This window comes from Hemitrygon akajei, chromosome 13, assembly GCF_048418815.1.
Source record: "Hemitrygon akajei chromosome 13, sHemAka1.3, whole genome shotgun sequence".
Classification (NCBI taxonomy): domain Eukaryota; kingdom Metazoa; phylum Chordata; class Chondrichthyes; order Myliobatiformes; family Dasyatidae; genus Hemitrygon; species Hemitrygon akajei.
In genome coordinates this window covers 87,912,174-87,931,582 of record NC_133136.1, presented here as the reverse complement: position 1 = coordinate 87,931,582, position 19,409 = coordinate 87,912,174, and the positions used below count along the sequence as shown (strand labels likewise).

Sequence of the window (19,409 nt, the reverse complement as noted above, 5' to 3'; positions counted from 1 at the left end):
TGGATTAATAATAAACTTGCTGTATTTCCTACCTACAGGGGAAGGATTCCACAACTATCACCATACATTTCCATTTGACTACTCAACAAGTGAGTTTGGATTTCGGCTGAACCCGACAACGTGCTTTATTGATTTCATGTGTTGGCTGGGCCTGGCAAGTGATCGAAAAAGAGCCACAAAGCAAATGATTGAAACACGCAAAATGAGGACTGGAGATGGAAGTGCTTGAAAAGAAATGGTCTCAAATTCCAAGCAGAGTTTTCATATATTTAAATTTGTTGTTACTTTGACTTGGATATATAGTCATTGCATTCCAAGCTTCTGACAATGATGCATTTTGCTTTATGGCCTTTTCACTTTGTTTCTCAAGTTAATTTGAGTTCTTGAGTAAGTGTGTTGACTATATTCTACTGACTGCAAAAAGCCCTGCTTAATCTGCCACCAGTGGTTTAATGTAATAAGTGACAGCAGATATCCCTTGTTTAAAGGGTACATTGTATATCTTGCATTGACCTCAGGAGATTTGGGTTAAATAATGGATCTATGAATCGGGCTTGTGAAATTATCCCCACTCTGGCAAGCTGAATTAATGTTCTTGCAATAAAATAAATGTTTGGGCTTGAAGTGATTAAATTTGCAAGATGTCCATGTTGGTGGTGTTGATACTTTGTATTTTACTTTATTCAAATCAATGTGACCTTTGTAATAGAAAGTAGTTGTTCAGGAGAAAATGAGTGGTTTTGGTACTTTGCTATCGAAGTGTAAGTGATTAAGAATTTTTATTTAATTTCAAGCAAGTTTTATTTACTTCTAGTATGGTGATGAATTGGAAAACTGTGATTTTTAGATAATATGTGATAAGGAGGGATAAAGGTAAAAATATTTTTCTATGAGGTTCATCAGATGTGACAGATATTGTGTTTTAGGAAGATATTAATAGCTATTAATCTTTTTGAGACCAAATCATGTAATAAGTGTATGTTTTACATTATTGAGGGTGTGGGTTTTCCATGAAGAATTGGGTTTCATGCATGTACAGACAAATGAATCAGGATCAGCAGGAAATTGCTTTGCTCATTGGTAAGGAGTCAACACAGAATTAACAGACTACAAGATACAAGAAACATTGCAAAACTTTCAGATAATGTTTTAAAAACTCCTGTGACTTAAATTTAACTTTTTGACTCCTATCATCTGTTGCTTGTGCATTAGATTTCAAAAATTAAAAATCAAAACAGCTCCAAGAACATCACCCAACTGCCTATGCTGGGTGGTGTTTTCAGAAACACCGCAGAAATGGTTTTGAAAGGGGTGATAAACGCACACACAACAAAAGAGATTTAATTAACGAAAATTATAACTAAATTTTTGCCTTTAATATTTTAAGCTATTGAAAGGAAATTGCAATGGTTTTGTTACCAGTGAGCTAGATGCTGTTCAGACTGTGAAAGAGAGCTGAGGAGGTTACTGAGAAGAGGGAAGATGAACTGCAAGCAGGAGATGCATGTATAGTAATATAAACCAAGCACTGTCATAATGCTTTATAATAGCTTGGCAAAGATCCATTTGTCCTTGGTGACTGTAAAGCATTGTAGTGTTTAATCAAGTATGAAGACTTTGACAAGATCCTGTGATTGATGTAATGAACCATATCTATTGAGTTCATTCTAATAGATGCACTTATTTAATCCACTCATCTTTTATATTGTGACAGAACTACACCTGGGTAATCAGCAGTTCCTTCTTCGAGTTAAATTGTCTTAGTAATGAGTTAGGTGATCCGTCTACTATTCTTTGTGTTTTACTCATGATAAATCAGCATACTGCACCAAATATTTCTCTTGCATCTGAATAAACCAAAGTTTGACCTTGTCATTATAAAAGGATTTGAACATAGTTTGATAAGTTAAGGTGAAGTTGGCATACTGAAATTGAAAACAAAAAGGTAATCAACTTTAAAGAGTAAATACTAATGAAATCCATTTTAAAAGCTTAATTCTATGTCAAACAACTCTGATCACAGCTTTTAAGAGGCAGAACTATAATGATTAACCAAATCTGTGTGTATGTTAGCACCAGTAAATAATAAAATTAAGTTGCCTGCTTCTCACAAGAGACCAAATGTCTTTCAAAGGGAATATTGGGAATGAATTTGCTGAGCATATAATGCAGGCATTGCTTTCACTTGTGGGTTCAATTGTGACTTTAACCTAGAATGTGGGAAAGCAATATTTTGTGACAACTAGACACCTTATTGCTTGCCCTTTAATCAATATAGAGTAGGTTTAAATTCTAAGTTTTCTGCCAGAACCAAGTTAAACTTGGTGCTCATCTATTAGGAAGGAGAAAATTGGCTTAGAGTTCCCACTTGGAATTGTTATTCTGTAAGTCCTGTTAAAGTACAAGTACATGGAATAGTTGATGTTCTCATGGTCAAATTACCCACTGGGTTTATTAACAAGGTAATCACACATACATTTTTCAGCAGCATATTCTGGTAATTCCTTTTAACGCCTTTTCAATTAGTGACATTTCAGCTTTGGGACTTTTCTTTAGCACTGGTTCAGTCCTCTGCTCTGGGCATGGCGATGGATGTCTGGAAGACTAATAATGTGATAGCATTGGTTTTAAAGGAGAAATAGATGGACTGAGCATGAAGAGGAATTTCTTAGCCAGAGGTTGGTGAATGTATTTAATTCATTGCCACAGATGGCTTTGGGGACCAAGTCACTGGGTATATTTAAAATGGACGTTGATAGGTTCTTGATTGGTAAGGGTGTCAAAGGTTACAGAAAGAAGGCAGGAGAGTTGGGTCGAGGGGGCTGATAAATCAGCCGTGAAGAAATGGTGGAGCAGATTCAATGGGCCAAATGGCCTAATTCTTCTCCAAGGTCTTGTGGTCTAGCAAATTCAAGGGAATCATTGTCAAATTATTGGGAAATATCAATATAATTCAGATTAGGAATGTATAGATTAATAAGGGACAGCTAGCATAGAGGAGTTAGGTTGTGATTGAAGAAATATATGGAAATGAATGATAATTTATGAAGATATGATGAGGGTCAATGAAGATAGAACATTTGAATGTAGTCTACATAGATTTTTAGTAAGTCATTTGCCAAAGTCCTATGTGGCAAATTGATAGGAAATTGAGAGCATGTGATATCTGGTGGGAAAGTGGCAAGCTAGATTAAAACATTTTGTCCGTAGGAAAACTGTGCGCTGTGAGTTTCTGCAGAGCTCTATACAATCCCCTTGCTTAGTTTTTTGGGATAATATGTTAATAATTGCTGATTGAAATATAAAAACTATGATTTAACATTTGCAATTGATGCTAAGGTTGGCATTGTGATTGACAGTGAGGAAGAGAGCTCAAGACTATAGTTGGTTGACTTAAGGCATATATTGTGTACGCTTCCAGCTGATGCATGGAATATAAAAGTAGAGGTTATATCAGAATTGTATAAAGCTCTAATTAGGCTCCGGCAGCATGGTATTGTGTGTAGTTATTCACCAGATTACAGAATTATAGTTGAGAAGTACCTCACTTCTCAACTAGTACAACGTTATGAGATGGCTAAACAAGGATGAATACGGATTTGTTTTGCTTGGCAGTGTGCTCTACAAGAGTATATAGATTCCCTGGGGCAACATAATAGTGTAGTGTTTAGCATAATGCTTTACAACACCAGTGATTCGGGTTTAATTCCACTGCTGACTAAGGAGTTTGTGCATTCTCTACATCACTGTGTATATTTCTTCCGGGTGCCTCAGTTTCCTCCCACATTGTCAAAGGTTTGGTCACATGTATTTAACTGCGCAGTGTGGACTCAGGCCATGCTGTATATCTAAATAAAAATAACCAGATGGTCAAAGAATTGGGGGGTGGGGGAGAGAATGCTAGAAAATGTCATCCCAAGCAAATTAGGGGGTGTGGAACCTGCTGCCTACAAGGTGGTGGAAGCACACTTCTTACCCACCCACCCCCCCCATCACCACTGTTGGAAGTTACCTGGAAGAACACTTGAAGCATGACCTGATGGGCAGTGGATCACTGCTGGCCAGGGTAGACATGGTGGATTGAATGGCCATCTCTGTAAATTCCTGTAACTTGTGACTTGCTTCCCATGTTTTTATTGACAGTCCACAATCTCGGGCCATCCTCAGAATATAGGGTATACTTCTGTTGTTGGTGTGTGTGACAACGAATTGTAGAAAGATTTTTTAAATGTAATTTTCAAATATATTTCTTTAAAACTAACTATGGCAACTGATGCTGAATTGTACATAATTCTAAGAAAGGTAGATACTATAATCAATCTTTATTTGGAATATTTAATGAACTGTGAATATATTTGAACTTCATTGGTTTTATTTTGCTATAACCAAGAGGTTATTGGCCTCAAATAATGTCCCACATTCACTTTGGAAAAGAATCCCTTGTGGACGCATTCCTGGGACTTCGATCCAACCCTAGTTTACAGCAGCCTGTTTGTAATAGTGCATGTTTGCACAATTCTGTAAGAAGACACAAACCAGTTTTAAACTTGTGTACTCCTAATGTTAGATCTTGACAAAAGCTAGGGGTTATTGGTTATTAATATTTTCAATCCATCAACTACCAAACAAACATTTGCCAAAATAACAGGAAAGATGAAGATGAATGAAATCAAAAGTCATATAACTAGAATTGGTATGACTCCCTATTCTGCTCAGTCTTTTGGAATATATATATACTAATATTCCAAGCAGGTGTCAGGTTTGATTTAGTTAGGATGTAGTGGTGTTTATCATTTCTGATTCTCACAAAGAAGAAAAAACACAAAACTTGACAAGTGTGAGGGCTGTATTATATTTTAGACTATTTACAACTATTTTGTAAAAAGAAAACAATACTAAACACAATTAAAATTGAAAATGCTGCCCAACTAGTGTTATATAGCATCTTATCAAATTATCTCTCCCACATCCAACTTCTGCGTGGTGTTGAACCAAATCCTAAAGGGTTATCTCACTGGAAATGGCCTGGACAAGGACCTGGTAAAATCTGAACTAGCTACTTACATAATCACAGAATACTGGATCTAGAATTTGTGTATTTATCTATTGCCATAATCATAGGAGTATAAAACTCTTGGGAGAGAATGGTGAACTTTTGAGGCCATTTCTTGGATGGAAATTTAGAATTTCTGTTCTACGAATACAGAAATTAAAAGTAAAGTGGCCAGAAGTAAAACTGATATTAGCTCAACTCATTTGTTGAAGCAAATATTGTGTGCATATTATAGAGTTTAATGCTTTCTCATTGAATTAATTGTAGAATTCAAAACAACTTAAAATAAATGCTGCTAATTTGCCTTGTCTGTGTTTGTGTAGCTTGTAATTGTGTCAACTTATTTTCTATCTGTTGTAATAAAGAGGCTTGCTTTTACTTAAAACATTCTTGCATTCAGTCTTGGAAATGGTGACTATATCTAGTTTGACTCCACTAGTACCTTTTGTTTAATTTGCAATTCCTCACTTCAGAGTTGAACATTGTTTATTGATATCTGACTGAAGACAGCAAAATCAGGTTGATGCCCTCTCACATTAATCATTTAGCAGGAGTGAATGATTATTGGTGGGAATTATTACTTATTTTTCTGCTCTACTAAGGAGGCTAATCCAAAATTTAGGATTTTAGTAAAGCAGTTGACAAGATCCCTCATGGGAGGCTCACCCTAAAGATTAAATGTGTGGGATCCATGATGAGTTGGCCATTTGGATTCAGGACTGGCTTACCCATAGAAGACAGAGAGAGTATAGTAATTGAAGGAACCTATTTTGTCTGAAGGTCTGTGATTTGTGGTGTTCCAAAGGGATCTGTACTAGGAATTCTGTTTATACAGTACCTATAAAAATAGTATTCACCACCCCTCCCAGGAAGTTTTCTTGTTTTATTGTTTTATAAAGTTGAATCACAGTGGATTTAATTTGGCTTTTTTGACACTGATTGGCAGGAAAGAATCTTTTGTGTTAAAGTGAAAACAGATTTCTACAAAGTGATCTAAATTAATAATAGAAGTAAAACAAAATAATTCATTGCACAAGTATTCACCCCCTTCAAGTCAGTATTTAGTAGATGCACTTTTGGCAGCAATTAAAACCTTGAGTCTGTGTGGATAGGTCTCTATCAGCTTTGCACATCTGGACACTGCAATTTTCAGCATTCTTCTTTACAAAACTGCTCAAGCTCTGTCAGATTGCATGGGGATCGTGAGTGAACAGCCCTTTTCAAGTCCAGCCACAAATTCTCAATTGGATTGCGGTCTGGACTCTGACTTGGCCACTCCCAGACATAATCTTTGTTGTTTTTAAGCCATTCCTGTGTAGTTTTTGCTTTATGCTTGGGGTGATTGTCTTGCTGGAAAACAAATCTTCTAAGTCGCAGTTCCTTGCAGACTGCATCGCGTTTTTCTCCAGGATTTCCCTGTCATTTCCTGCATTCATTTTACCCTCTACCTTCACAAGCCTTCCAAGGCCTGCTGCAATGAAGCATCCCCACATCATGATGCAGCAACTACTATGCTTCACCGTAGGGATGGCGTGTTTGTGATGATGTGCAGTGTTTTGGCTTATGCCAAACATAGCATTTAGTCTGATGACCAAAAATCTCAATTTGATTTCAACAGACTGTAGAACCACCTTCCAGCTGACTTTGGAGTCTCCCACATACCTCTGGCTGAGATTTCATAAGTATTTTTCAGCAGTGACTTTCTCTTTGCCAGTCTCCCATCAAGCTGTGACTGGTGAAGCACCCGGGCAACAGTTGTATGCACGATCTTTCACATCTCAGCCACTATTGTATGCGCAGTCTCTCCTATCTCCGCAACTGAAGCTTATAACTCCTCCAGTGTTGTCTTGGGTCACTTGGTGGCCTCCTTCATTAGTCCCCTTCTTGCATGGTCACTCAGTTTTTGAGGACAGACTGATTTAGGCAGATTTGCAGCAGTGCCATATTATTTCCATTTCTTGATTGACTTAACTGTACTCTAAGGGATATTAAGTGAATTTGGAAAATTTCTTGTATCCAGCTCCTGACTTGTGCTTTTTGATCACCTTTTTGCAGAGTAGCATGGAGTGTGTTCTTTTGTCTTCATGGTGTAGTTTTTGCCAGAATACTGACAGCAGTTAGACCTACCAGATACAAAAGTATTTTTACTACAATCAATTGAAATACCTACGCACAGGTCTCCAAAAACAGATCTCCATTTAATTAATTATGTGACTTCTAAGACCTATTGACTATAACAGTGATGATTTGGTATGTCATATTAAAGGAGGGTGAATACTTACGCAGTCACTTATTTTGTGTTTTATATTTGCAATTAATTTAGGTCACTTTGTAGAGATTTGTTTTCACTTTGACACAAGTTTTTTTTCTGTTCATTCATGTCAAAAAAGCCAAATTAAATCCACTGTGAAACATAGGAACATAGAAAACCTACAGCACAATGCAGGCCCTTCAGCCCAAAAAGCTATGCCAAACATGTCCTTACCTTAGAAATTACCTAGGCTTACCCATAGCCCTCTATTTTTCTAAGCTCCATGTACCTGTCCCGGAGTCTCTTAAAAGGCCCTATCATATCTGCCTCCACCACCGTCATTGGCAGCCCATTCCACACACTCACCACTCTCTGCATAAAAAACTTACCCTGACATTTCCTCTGTACCTACTTCCAAGCACCTTAAAACGGTGCCCTATCGTGTTAGCTATTTCAGCCCTCGGGAAAAGCCTCTAACTATCCACACGGTCAATGCCTCTCATCATCTTATACACTTATATAAGATCACCTTTCATCCTCCATCGCACCAAGGAAAAAAGGCTGAGTTCACTCAACCTATTCTCATAAGGCATATGTTCCTCAATCCAGGCAACATCCTTGTAAATCTCTGCACCTTTTCTATAGTTTCCATATCCTTCCTATAGTGAGGTGACCAGAACTGAGCACAGTACTACAAATGGGGTCTGATCAGGGCCCGATATAGCTGCAATATTACCTCTTGGCTCCTAAATTCAATCCCATGGTTGATGAAGGCCAATGCACTGTATGCTTTCTTGACCACAGAGTCAACCTGTGCAGCAGATTTGAGTGTCCTTTGGACTTGGACCCCAAGATCCCTCTGATCCTCCACACTGCCAAGAGTTTTACCATTGATACTATATTTTGTCATCATATTTGACCTACCAAAATGAACCACCTCACATTTAACTGGGTTGAACTCCATCTGCCACCTCTCAGCCCAGTTTTGCATTCTATCAATGCCCTGCTGTAACCTCTGACAGCCCCCCACGTTATCCACAGCACCCCCAACCTTTGTATCATCAGCAAATTTACAAACCCATCCCCCCACTTCCTCATCCAGGTCATTTATAAAAGTCACGAAGAGTAAGGGTCCCAGAACAGATCCCTGAGGCACACCACTGGTGACCGACCTCCATGCAGAATATGACCCATCTATAACCACACTGCCTTCTGTGGGCAAGTCAGTTCTGGATCCACAAAGCAATGACCCCTTTGATCCCATGCCTCATTACTTTCTCAATAAGCCTTGCATGTGGTACCTTGTCATATGTCTTGTCACATCCTCAAAAAATTCAATCAGGCATGCCTTTCACAAAGCTATGCTGACTATTCCTAATCATATTATGCCTCTCCAAAAATTAAGTTATGCCTATCAGGAACTTCTCCATCAACTTACCAACCATTGAAGTAAGACTCACTGGTCTATAATTGCCTGGGCTATCTCTACTCCCTTTCTTGAATACTGGAACAACATCTGCAACTATCCAGTCCTCTGGAACCTCTCCCATCCTCATTGATGATCAGAGGCTCAGCAATCTCCTCCCTCACCTCCCACAGTAGCCTGGGGTACATCTCGTCCAGTCCTGGTGACTTATCCAACTTGATGCTTTCCAAAAGCTCCAGCACATCCTTTTTCTTAACATCGTTGCATGGGGTACCTTGATATCTGCATGCTCAAGCTTTTCAGTCCACTGCAAGTCATCCATACAACCACCAAGATCCTTTTCCGTAGTGAATACTGAAGCAGTCATCATTAAGTACCTATGCTATCTCCTCCAGTTCCAAACACGCTGTATCATTACCTAGTTTTGTTGAACCTTTCATAAGCTTTTCTTCTTGATTAGATTTATAACAGCCTTTGTACACCACAGTTAGAAACATAGAAAATAGGTGCAGGAGAAGGCCATTCGGCCCTTCGAGCCTGCACCACCATTCAGTATGATCATGGCTGATCATCCAACTCAGAACCCTGTACCTGCCTTCTCTCCAGACCCCCTGATCCCTTTAGCCACAAGGGCCATATCTAACTCCCTCTTAAATATAGCCAATGAACTGGCCTCAACTGTTTCCTGTGGCAGAGAATTCCACGGATTCACCACTCTCTGTGTGAAGAAGTTTCTCCTCATCTTGGTCCTAAAAGGCTTCCCCTTTATCCTTAAATTGTGACCCCTCGTTCTGGACTTTCCCAACATTGGGAACAATCTTCCTGCATCTAATCTGTCCAATCCCTTTAGAATTTTATACGTTTTGTTATGAATGTACCACAGCTCGGAGGGGCCGAATGGTGCGGGGTAGCCCCCTCCTTTGTGAGAATCGCAAGATCACTATTGAGTCCATTCAGGAGACCCGGGGAATGAGAGAAAGACATGCAGAATCCACAAGTCGTTGGAATGTGTCTTGGCCTCCGAGAGGCGGACCCATTGATGCCGGCTGTTGTGTATTGCATCCTGTACGATGCATCGACGCCCCAGGCAATGAAACGAGGGGGAGGTTGGTGGAGGGATTGCATCATCCCAACCTGATTGGCATCTGAGTCAGGATAAAAAGAGGGTCTGTGGGAACAGCCCCTCAGACGCACCAGAAGAAACGCCAGCAATCCCGTAATAGCAAGAAACCAGGGGAAAGGCCACGTGCGTCCGGTTCCATTTGCCCTGGAATTGGTGGGCCCTTTTCCACGGCCGAAAGGTTTTTAGCTAACAATGGGGAAACCAACTCCCAACGACTCTCGAAGGATTGACATCATAAAAAGAATGGGCAAATTTTAAACCCGTCTTTCTCTCCAACCCAAAAGCTGCAGCTTGAATGAACTGAGTGACTTTCATATTTCCATCGGACAATACATTATCCCCTAGACAACGATAGAGCTATTTCTTATTGATTATTATTATACCCGCACTTTTAGATTTAGTATTGACGACGTATATTATCTGTATGTTTGCATTGACATTGTTTTGCGTATTTGTATCAATAAATACTGTTAAAAATAGTACCATCAGACTTCAACAGACCTCTCTATCTTTGCTGGTAAGTGACCCAGTTACGGGGTATGTAACAGTTTCAATAAGATTCCCCCTCAATCTTCTGAATTCCAGCGAGTATAAGCCCAGTCGATCCAGTCTTTCTTCATATGAAAGTCCTGCCATCCCAGGAATCAATCTGGTGAACCTTCTTTGTACTCCCTCTATGGCAAGAATGTCTTTCCTCAGATTAGGGGACCAAAACTGCACACAATACTCCAGCTGTGGTCTCACCAAGGCCTTGTACAACTGCAGTAGAACATCCCTGCTCCAGTACTCGAATCCTTTTGCTATGAATGCCAACATACCATTTGCCTTTTTCACCGCCTGCTGTACCTGCATGCCCACCTTCAATGACTGGTGTACAATGACACCCAGGTCTCGTTGCACCTTCCCTTTTCCTAATCGTCCACCATTCAGATAATAATCTGTTTTCCTGTTCTTGCCACCAAAGTGGATAACCTCACATTTATCCACACTAAATTGCATCTGCAATGAATTTGCCCACTCACCTAACCTATCCAAGTCACCCTGCATCCTCTTAGCATCCTCCTCACAGCTAACACTGCAGCCCAGCTTCGTGTGATCCGCAAACTTGGAGATGCTGCATTTAATTCCCTCGTCTAAATCATTAATATATATTGTAAACAACTGGGGTCCCAGCACTGAGCCTTGCAGTACCCCACTAGTCACTGCCTGCCATTCTGAAAAGGTCCCGTTTATTCCCACTCTTTGCTTCCTGTCTGCCAACTAATTCTCTATCCACATCAATACCATACCCCCAATACCGTGTGCTTTAAGTTTGCACACTAATCTCTTGTGTGGGACCTTCTCAAAAGCCTTTTGAAAATCCAAATATACCACATCCACTGGTTCTCCCCTATCCACTCTACTAGTTACATCCTCAAAAAATTCTATAAGATTCGTCAGACATGATTTCCTTTCACAAATCCATGCTGACTTTGTCCGATGATTTCACCTCTTTCCAAATGTGCTGTTATCACATCTTTGATAACCGACTCTAGCATTTTCCCCACCACTGATGTCAGGCTAACCGGTCTATAATTCCCCGGTTTCTCTCTCCCTCCTTTTTTAAAAAGTGGGGTTACATTAGCCACCCTCCAACCCTCAGGAACTAATCCAGAATCTAAAGAGTTTTGAAAAAATTATCACTAATGCATCCACTATTTCCTGGGCTACTTCCTTAAGCACTCTGGGATGCAGACCATCTGGCCCTGGGGATTTATGTGCCTTTAATCCCTTCAATTTACCTAACACCACTTCCTTACTAACATGTGTTTCCCTTGGTTCCTCCATCTCACTAGACCTTCGGTCCCCTACTATTTCCGGAAGATTATTTATGTCCTCCTTAGTGAAGACAGAACCAAAGTAGTTATTCAATTGGTCTGCCATGTCCTTGTTCCCCATGATCAATTCACCTGTTTCTGACTGTAAGGGACCTACATTTGTCTTAACCAATCTTTTTCTTTTCACATATTCATAAAAGCTTTTACCATCAGTTTTTATGTTCCCTGCCAGCTTTCTCTCATAATCTTTTTTCCCTTTCCTAATTAAGCCCTTTGTCCTCCTCTGCTGGACTCTGAATTTCTCCCAGTCCTCAGGGGTGCTGCTTTTTCTTGCTAATTTGTATGTTTCTTCTTTGGACTTGATGCTATCCCTAATTTCCCTTGTCAGCCACGGATGCACTACCTTCCCTGGTTTATTCTTTTGCCAAACTGGGATGAACAATTGTTGTAGTTCATGCATGCGATCTTTAAATGCTTGCCATTGCATATCCACTATCAACCCTTTAAGTATCATTTGCCAGTCTATCTTAGCTAATTCACGTCTCATACCTTCAAAGTTACCCATCTTTAAGTTCAAAACCTTTGTTTCTGAATTAACTATGTGACTCCCCATCTTAATGATGAATTCCACCATATTATGGTCACTCTTACCCAAGGGGCCTCACATGACAAAATTGCTAACTAACCCTTCCTCATTGCTCAATACCCAGTCTAGAATGGCCTGCTCTCTAGTCGGTTCCTTGACATATTGGTTCAGAAAACCATCCGGCATACATTCCAAGAATTCCTCAGCACCCTTACCAATTTGGTTCACCCAATCTATATGTAGATTGAAGTCACCCATTATAACTACTGTTCCTTCATTGCACGCATTTCTAATTTCCTGTTTAATGCCGTCCCCAACCTCACTACTACTGTTAGGTGGCCTGTATCTACCCGTACCTGTACCCTACCATCCTTTTCCTTTCTCATTGGAACGTACCTATGCAGACCTCCACGCTACTATCCCCTGAACATTTGCCACATTTCTTTTGTATATTTCCCTGAGAACATCTGCTCCCAATTAATGCTTCCAAGTTCTTGCCTGATAGCCTCTTACTCCAATTAAATGGTTTCCTAACTTGTCTGTTGCTATCTCTCTCCAATGCTATGGTAAAGGAGATGGAATTGTGATCACATCTCCAAAATTCTCTCCCACTGAGAGATCTGACACCTGACCAGGTTCATTTCCCAATACCAGATCAAGTACAACCTCTCCTCTTGTAGGCTTATCTACATATCGTGTCGAGAAACCTTCCTGAACACACCTAACAAACTTCACCCTATCTAAACCCCTCACTCTAGGGACATGCCAATTGATATTTGGGAAATTAAAATATCCCAACACAATAACCCTGTTGTTATTACCCCTTTCTATAATCTGTCTCCCTATCTGCTCCTCGATGTCTCTGTTACTATTGAGTGGTTTATAAAAAACACTCAGTAGAGTTATTGACCCTTTCCTGTTCCCAAATTGCACCCACTGAGACTCTGTAGACAATCTCTCCATGTCTTCCTACACTTCTGCAGCCGTGACACTATTGTCTGATCAACAGTGCCACGCCCCCACCTCTTTTGCCTCCCTCCTTGTCCTTTCTGAAGCATCTAAAGCCTGGCACTCGAAGTAACCATTCCTACCCCTGAGCCATCCAAGTCTCTGTAATGGCCAAAACATCATGGCTCCAAGTACTGACCCATGTTCTAAGCTCATCCGCTTTGTTCATAACACTCCTTGCATTAAAATAGACACATCTCAAACCATCAGTCTGACTGTGTCCCTTCTCTATCACCTGTCTACCCTGCCTCTCGTACTGTCTCCAAGCCTTTTCTATTTGTGAGCTAACCACCTGTTCCTACATCTCTTCAGTTTGGTTCCCACCCACCAGCAATCCGTTTAAATTCTCCCCAATAGCCTTTGCAATCGTCCCCACCAGGATATAGGTCCCTCTCAGATTCAAGTGCAACCTGTCCTTTTTGTACAGGTCACTCCTGCCTCAAAAGAGGCCCCAATGATCCAGAAATCTGAATCCCTGCCTCCTGCTCTAATCCCTCAGCCACTCATTTATCCTCCACCTAATTCTATTCCTGTTCTCACTGTCAAGTGGCACAGGCAGTAATCCTGAGATTACTACCTTTGTGGTCCTGCTTCTCGTCTTCCTTCCTAACTCCTTGTAGTCTGCTTTCAGGACCTCTTCCCTTTTCCTGCCTATGTCATTGGTACCAATATGTACCGCGACCCCTGGCTGTTCTCCTTCCCATTTCATGATATCGTGGATGCAATCAGAAACATCCCAGATCCTGACACCAGGGAGGTAAACTACCATCCGTGTTTCTTTCCTGCGTCCAAAGAATCGCCTGTCTGACCCCCTAACTATAGAGTCCCCTATCGCTTCTGCCTTCCTCTTCCTTTCCCTACCTTTCTGAGCCACAAGGCCGGACTCTGTGCCAGAGGCATGGCCACTGTTGCTTCCCCCAGATAGGTCCCCCCCCCAACAGTACCCAAGCAGGAGTACCTATTGTTAAGGGGGACAGCCACTGGGGTACTCTCTAGAACCTGACTCCTGCCCTTCCCTCTCCTGACTGTTACCCACTTATCTGTCTCCCGAGGCCCTGGTGTGACTTCCTGCCTATAGCTCCTCTCTATCACCTCCTCACTTTCCCTGACCAGACGAAGGTCATCGAGCTGCAGTTCCCTAACGTGGTCCCCAAGGAGCTGCAGCTCGATGCACCTGGTACAGATGTGGCCTTCTGGGAGGCTGGGAGTCTCCAGTACTTCCCACATCTGACACTGAGCACAGAACATCAGCCTCACACACATACTTCCTGTCTGTATTCTACACAGGCAACCTATCTCGCCTTGACCCGTTATCACTGTTGAGCCAAAGCCTTCCTACTCTTATCTCCCTCTACTCTGTCACCCGCTCCTCTGATGCCCACTTTATTAGCTGTCTCCTTTTAAACTCTTCTCGCTGTTCTCACTGGCTGATGTCCACGCGCTTGTGCAGTTGTGCCCCGATCAAACCGCTCAAGAAATAACTGTCTCCCTTTAAACTCTTCTCGCTGTACTCACTGGCTGATGTCCACGCGCTTGTGCAGTTGTGCCCCGATCAAACCGCTCAAGAAATAACTGTCTCCCTTTAAACTCTTCTCGCTGTACTCACTGGCTGATGTCCACGCGCTTGTGCAGTTGTGCCCCGATCAAACCGCTCAAGAAATAACTGTCTCCCTTTAAACTCTTCTCGCTGTACTCACTGGCTGATGTCCACGCGCTTGTGCAGTTGTGCCCCGATCAAACCGCTCAAGAAATAACTGTCTCCCTTTAAACTCTTCTCGCTGTACTCACTGGCTGATGTCCATGCGCTTGTGCAGTTGTGCCCCGATCAAACCACTGAAAAAAAACACTTACCCAAGTTGAACTCCATCTGCCACTTGTCAGCCCAGTTTTGCATCCTATCAATATCCTGCTGTAACCTCTGACAGCCCTCCACACTATCCACAACACCCCCAACCTTTGTCATCAGCAGATTTACTAACCCATCCCTCCACTTCCTCATCCAGGTCATTTATAAAAATCACGAAGAGTAAGGGTTCCAGAACAGATCCCCGAGGCACACCACTGGTGACGGACCTCCATGCAGTATATGACCTGTCTACAACCATTCTTTGCGTTCTGTAGGCAAGCCAGTTCTGGATCCACAAAGCAATGTCCCCTTGAATCCCATGCCTCCTTACTTTCTCAATAAGCCTTGCATGGGGTACCTTATCAAATGCCTTGCTGAAATCCATATACACTACATCTACTGCTCTTCCTTCATCAGTGTGTATAGTCACATCCTCAAAAAATTCAATCAGGCTCGTAAGGCACGACACAAGGAAATCTGCAGATGCTGGAAATTCAAGCAACACACACAAAATGCTGGTTGAACACAGCAGGCCAGGCAGCATCTATAGGGAGAAGCGCTGTCGACGTTTTGGGCTGAGACCCTTCATCAGGGCACGACCTGTCTTTGCCAAAGCCAAGCTGGCCATTCCTTTTTTTTTGTGATTTATTTTTTTATCGAGCTGGCCATTCCTAATCATATCATGCCTCTCCAAATGTTCATAAATCCTGCCTTTCAGGATCTTCTCCATCAACTTACCAACCACTGAAGTAAGACTCACTGGTCTATAAATTCCTGGGCTATCTCTACTCCCTTTCTTGAAGAAAGGAACAACATCCACAACCCTCCAGTCCTCGGGAACCTCTCCCGTCCCCGTCGATGATGCAAAGATCATCGCTAGAGTCTCAGCAATCTCCTCCCTCGCCTCCCATGGTAGCCTAGGGTACATCTCATCCAGTCCCAGTGACTTATCCAACTTGATGCTTTTCAAAAGCTCCAGCACATCCTCTTTCTTAATATCTACATGCTCAAGCTTTTCAGTCCACTGCAAGTCATCATTACAATCATCAAGATCCTTTTCCATAGTGAATACTGAAGTATTCATTAAGTACCTCTGCTATTTCCTCCAGTTCCATACACACTTTCCCACTGTCACACTTGATAGGTCCTATTCTTTCACGTCTTATCCTCTTGCTCTTCACCTACTTGTAGAATGCCTTGGGGTTTTCCTTAATCCTGCCCGCCAAGGCCTTCTCATGGCCCCTTCTGGCTCTCCTAATTTCCTTCTTAAGCTCCTTCCTGTTAGCCTTATAATCTTCTAGATCTCTAACATTACCTAGCTCTCTGAACCTTTCGTAAGCTTTTCTTTTTTTCTTGACTAGATTTACTATAGCCTTTGTACACCACGGTTCCTGTATAACTTCCCTGTCTCATTGGAACGTACCTATACAGAACTCCACACAAATATCCCCTGAACATTTGCCACATTTCTTCCGTACCTTTCCCTGAGAACATCTGTTCCCAATTTAAGCTTCCAATTTCCTGCCTGATAGCTTCATAATTCCCCTTACTCCAATTAAACACTTTTCTAACTTGTCTGTTCCTGTCTCTTTCCAATGCTATGGTGAAGGAGATAGAATTATGATCACTATCTCCAAAATGCTCTCCCACTGAGAGATCTGACACCTGACCAGGTTCATTTCCCAATACCAAATCAAGTACAGTCTCTCCTCTTGTAGGCTTATCTACATACTGTGTCAAGAACCCTTCCTGAACACACCTAACAAACTCCCATCCCCTCGCTCTAGGGAGATGCCAATTGATATTTGGGAAATTAGAATCTCCCACCATAACAATTCTGTTATAGAACATAGAATATAGAATAGTACAGAAGTACAGGCCCTTCGGCCCACAATGCTGTGCCGACCCTTAAACCCTGACTCCCATATAACCCCCCCCACACCTTAAATTCCTCCATATACCTGTCTAGTAGTCTCTTAAACTTCACTAGTGTATCTGCCTCCACCACTGACTCAGGCAGTGCATTCCACGCACCAACCACTCTCTGAGTAAAAAACCTTCCTCTAATATCCCCCTTGAACTTCCCACCCCTTACCTTAAAGCCATGTCCTCTTGTATTGAGCAGTGGTGCCCTGGGGAAGACGATCTGGCTGTCCACTCTATCCCTCTTAATATCTTGTATACCTCTATCATGTCTCCTCTCATCCTCCTTTTCTCCAGAGTAAAGCCCTAGCTCCCTTAATCTCTGATCATAATGCATACTCTCTAAACTAGGCAGCATCCTGGTAAATCTCCTCTGTACCCTTTCCAATGCTTCCACATCCTTCCTATAGTGAGGTGACCAGAACTGGACACAGTACTCCAAGTGTGGCCTAACCAGAGTTTTATAGAGCTGCATCATTACCTCGCAACTCTTAAACTCTATCCCTTGACTTATGAACGCTAACACCCCATAAGCTTTCTTAACTACCCTATCTACTTGTGAGGCAACTTTCAGGGATCTGTGGACATGTACCCCCAGATCCCTCTGTTTCTCCACATTACCAAGTATCCTGCCATTTACTTTGTACTCTGCCTTGGAGTTTGTCCTTCCAAAGTTTACCACCTCACACTTCTCCGGGTTGAACTCCATCTGCCACTTCTCAGCCCACTTCTGCATCCTATCAATGTCTCTCTGCAATCTACAACAATCCTCTACACTATCCACAACACCACGAACCTTTGTGTTGTCTGCAGATTTGCCAACCCACCCTTCTACCCCCACATCCAGGTTGTTAATAAAAATCACGAAAAGTAGAGGTCCCAGAACCGATCCTTGTGGGACACCACTGGTCACAACCCTCCAATCCGAATGTACTCCCTCCACCACGACCCTCTGCTTTCTGCAGGCAAGCCAATTCTGAATCCACCTGGCCAAACTTCACTGGATCCCATGCCTTCTGACTTTCTGAATAAGCCTGCCGTGTGGAACCTTGTCAAATGCCTTACTGAAATCCATGTAGATCACATCCACTGCACTACCTTCATCTATATGCCTGGTCACCTCCTCAAAGAAATCTATCAGGCTTGTTAGACACGATCTGCCCTTCACAAAGCCATGCTAACTGTCTCTGATCAGACCATGATTCTCTAAACGCCCATAGATCCTATCTCTAAGAATCTTTTCCAACAGCTTTCCCACCACAGATGTAAGGCTCACTGGTCTATAATTACCTGGACTATCCCTACTACCTTTTTTTGAACAAGGGGACAACATTCGCCTCTCTCCAATCCTCCGGTACCATTTCTGTGGACAATGACATAAAGATCCTAGCCAGAGGCTCAGCAATCTCTTCCCTTGCCTCGTGGAGCAGCCTGGGGAATATTCCGTCAGTTGTTAATGTATTTTAACAACTCCAACACCTCCTCTCCCTTAATATCAACATGCTCCAGTACATCAACCTCACTCATATTGTCCTCACCATAATCAAGATCCGTCTCATTGGTGAATACTAAAGAGAAGTATTCATTGAGGACCTCGCTCACTTCCACAGCCTCCAGGCACATTTTCTCACCTTTATCTCTAATCAGTCCTACCTTCACTCCTGTCATCCTTTTGTTCTTCACATAATTGAAGAATGCCTTGGGGTTTTCCTTTACCCTACTTGCCAAGGCCTTCTCATGCCCCCTGCTTGCTCTCCTCAGCCCCTTATTCCTCAATAGACCCATCTGATCCTTCCTTCCTAAACCTCATGTATGCTGCCTTCTTCCACCTGACTAGATTCTCCACCTCACCTGTCACCCATGGTTCCTTCACCCTACCATTCTTTATTTTCCTCACCGGGACAAATTTATCCCTAACATCCTGCAAGAGATCCCTAAATATTGACCACATGTCCATAGTATATTTCCCTGCAAAAACATCATCCCAATTCACACCCACAAGTTCTAGCCTTATAGCCTCATAATTTGCCCTTCCCCAACTAAAAATTTTCCTGTCGTCTCTGATTCTATCCTTTTCCATGATAATGCTAAAGACCAGGGAGCGGTGGTCACTGTCCCCCAGATGCTCACCCACTGGAAGATCTGTGACCTGACCCAGTTCGTTACCTAATACTAGATCTACTATGGCATTCCCCCTAGTCAGCCTGTCAACATACTGTGACAGGAATCCATCCTGGACACACTTCACAAACTCTGCCCTGTCTAAACCATTGGAACTAATCAGGTGCCAATCAATATTAGGGAAGTTAAAGTCACCCATGATAATAACCCTGTTACTTTTGCACCTTTCCAAAATTTGCCTCCCAATCTGCTCCT

The 19,409-nt window shown here is 42.1% G+C and overlaps 1 protein-coding gene across 1 annotated transcript in view; it reads left to right on the top strand.

Annotated features, from left to right (window-relative positions):
* The window catches only part of LOC140738033 (stearoyl-CoA desaturase 5-like), a 107,797-nt gene extending 102,359 nt beyond the window's left edge, over window positions 1–5,438 (top strand). The window contains exon 5 of the mRNA XM_073065012.1: window positions 39–5,438. Within this exon, the coding sequence (XP_072921113.1) occupies window positions 39–229 (191 nt within the window). The 3' untranslated portion in view covers window positions 230–5,438. The remainder of the gene's footprint in view (window positions 1–38) is intronic.
* Window positions 5,439–19,409: the final 13,971 nt, after the last annotated feature.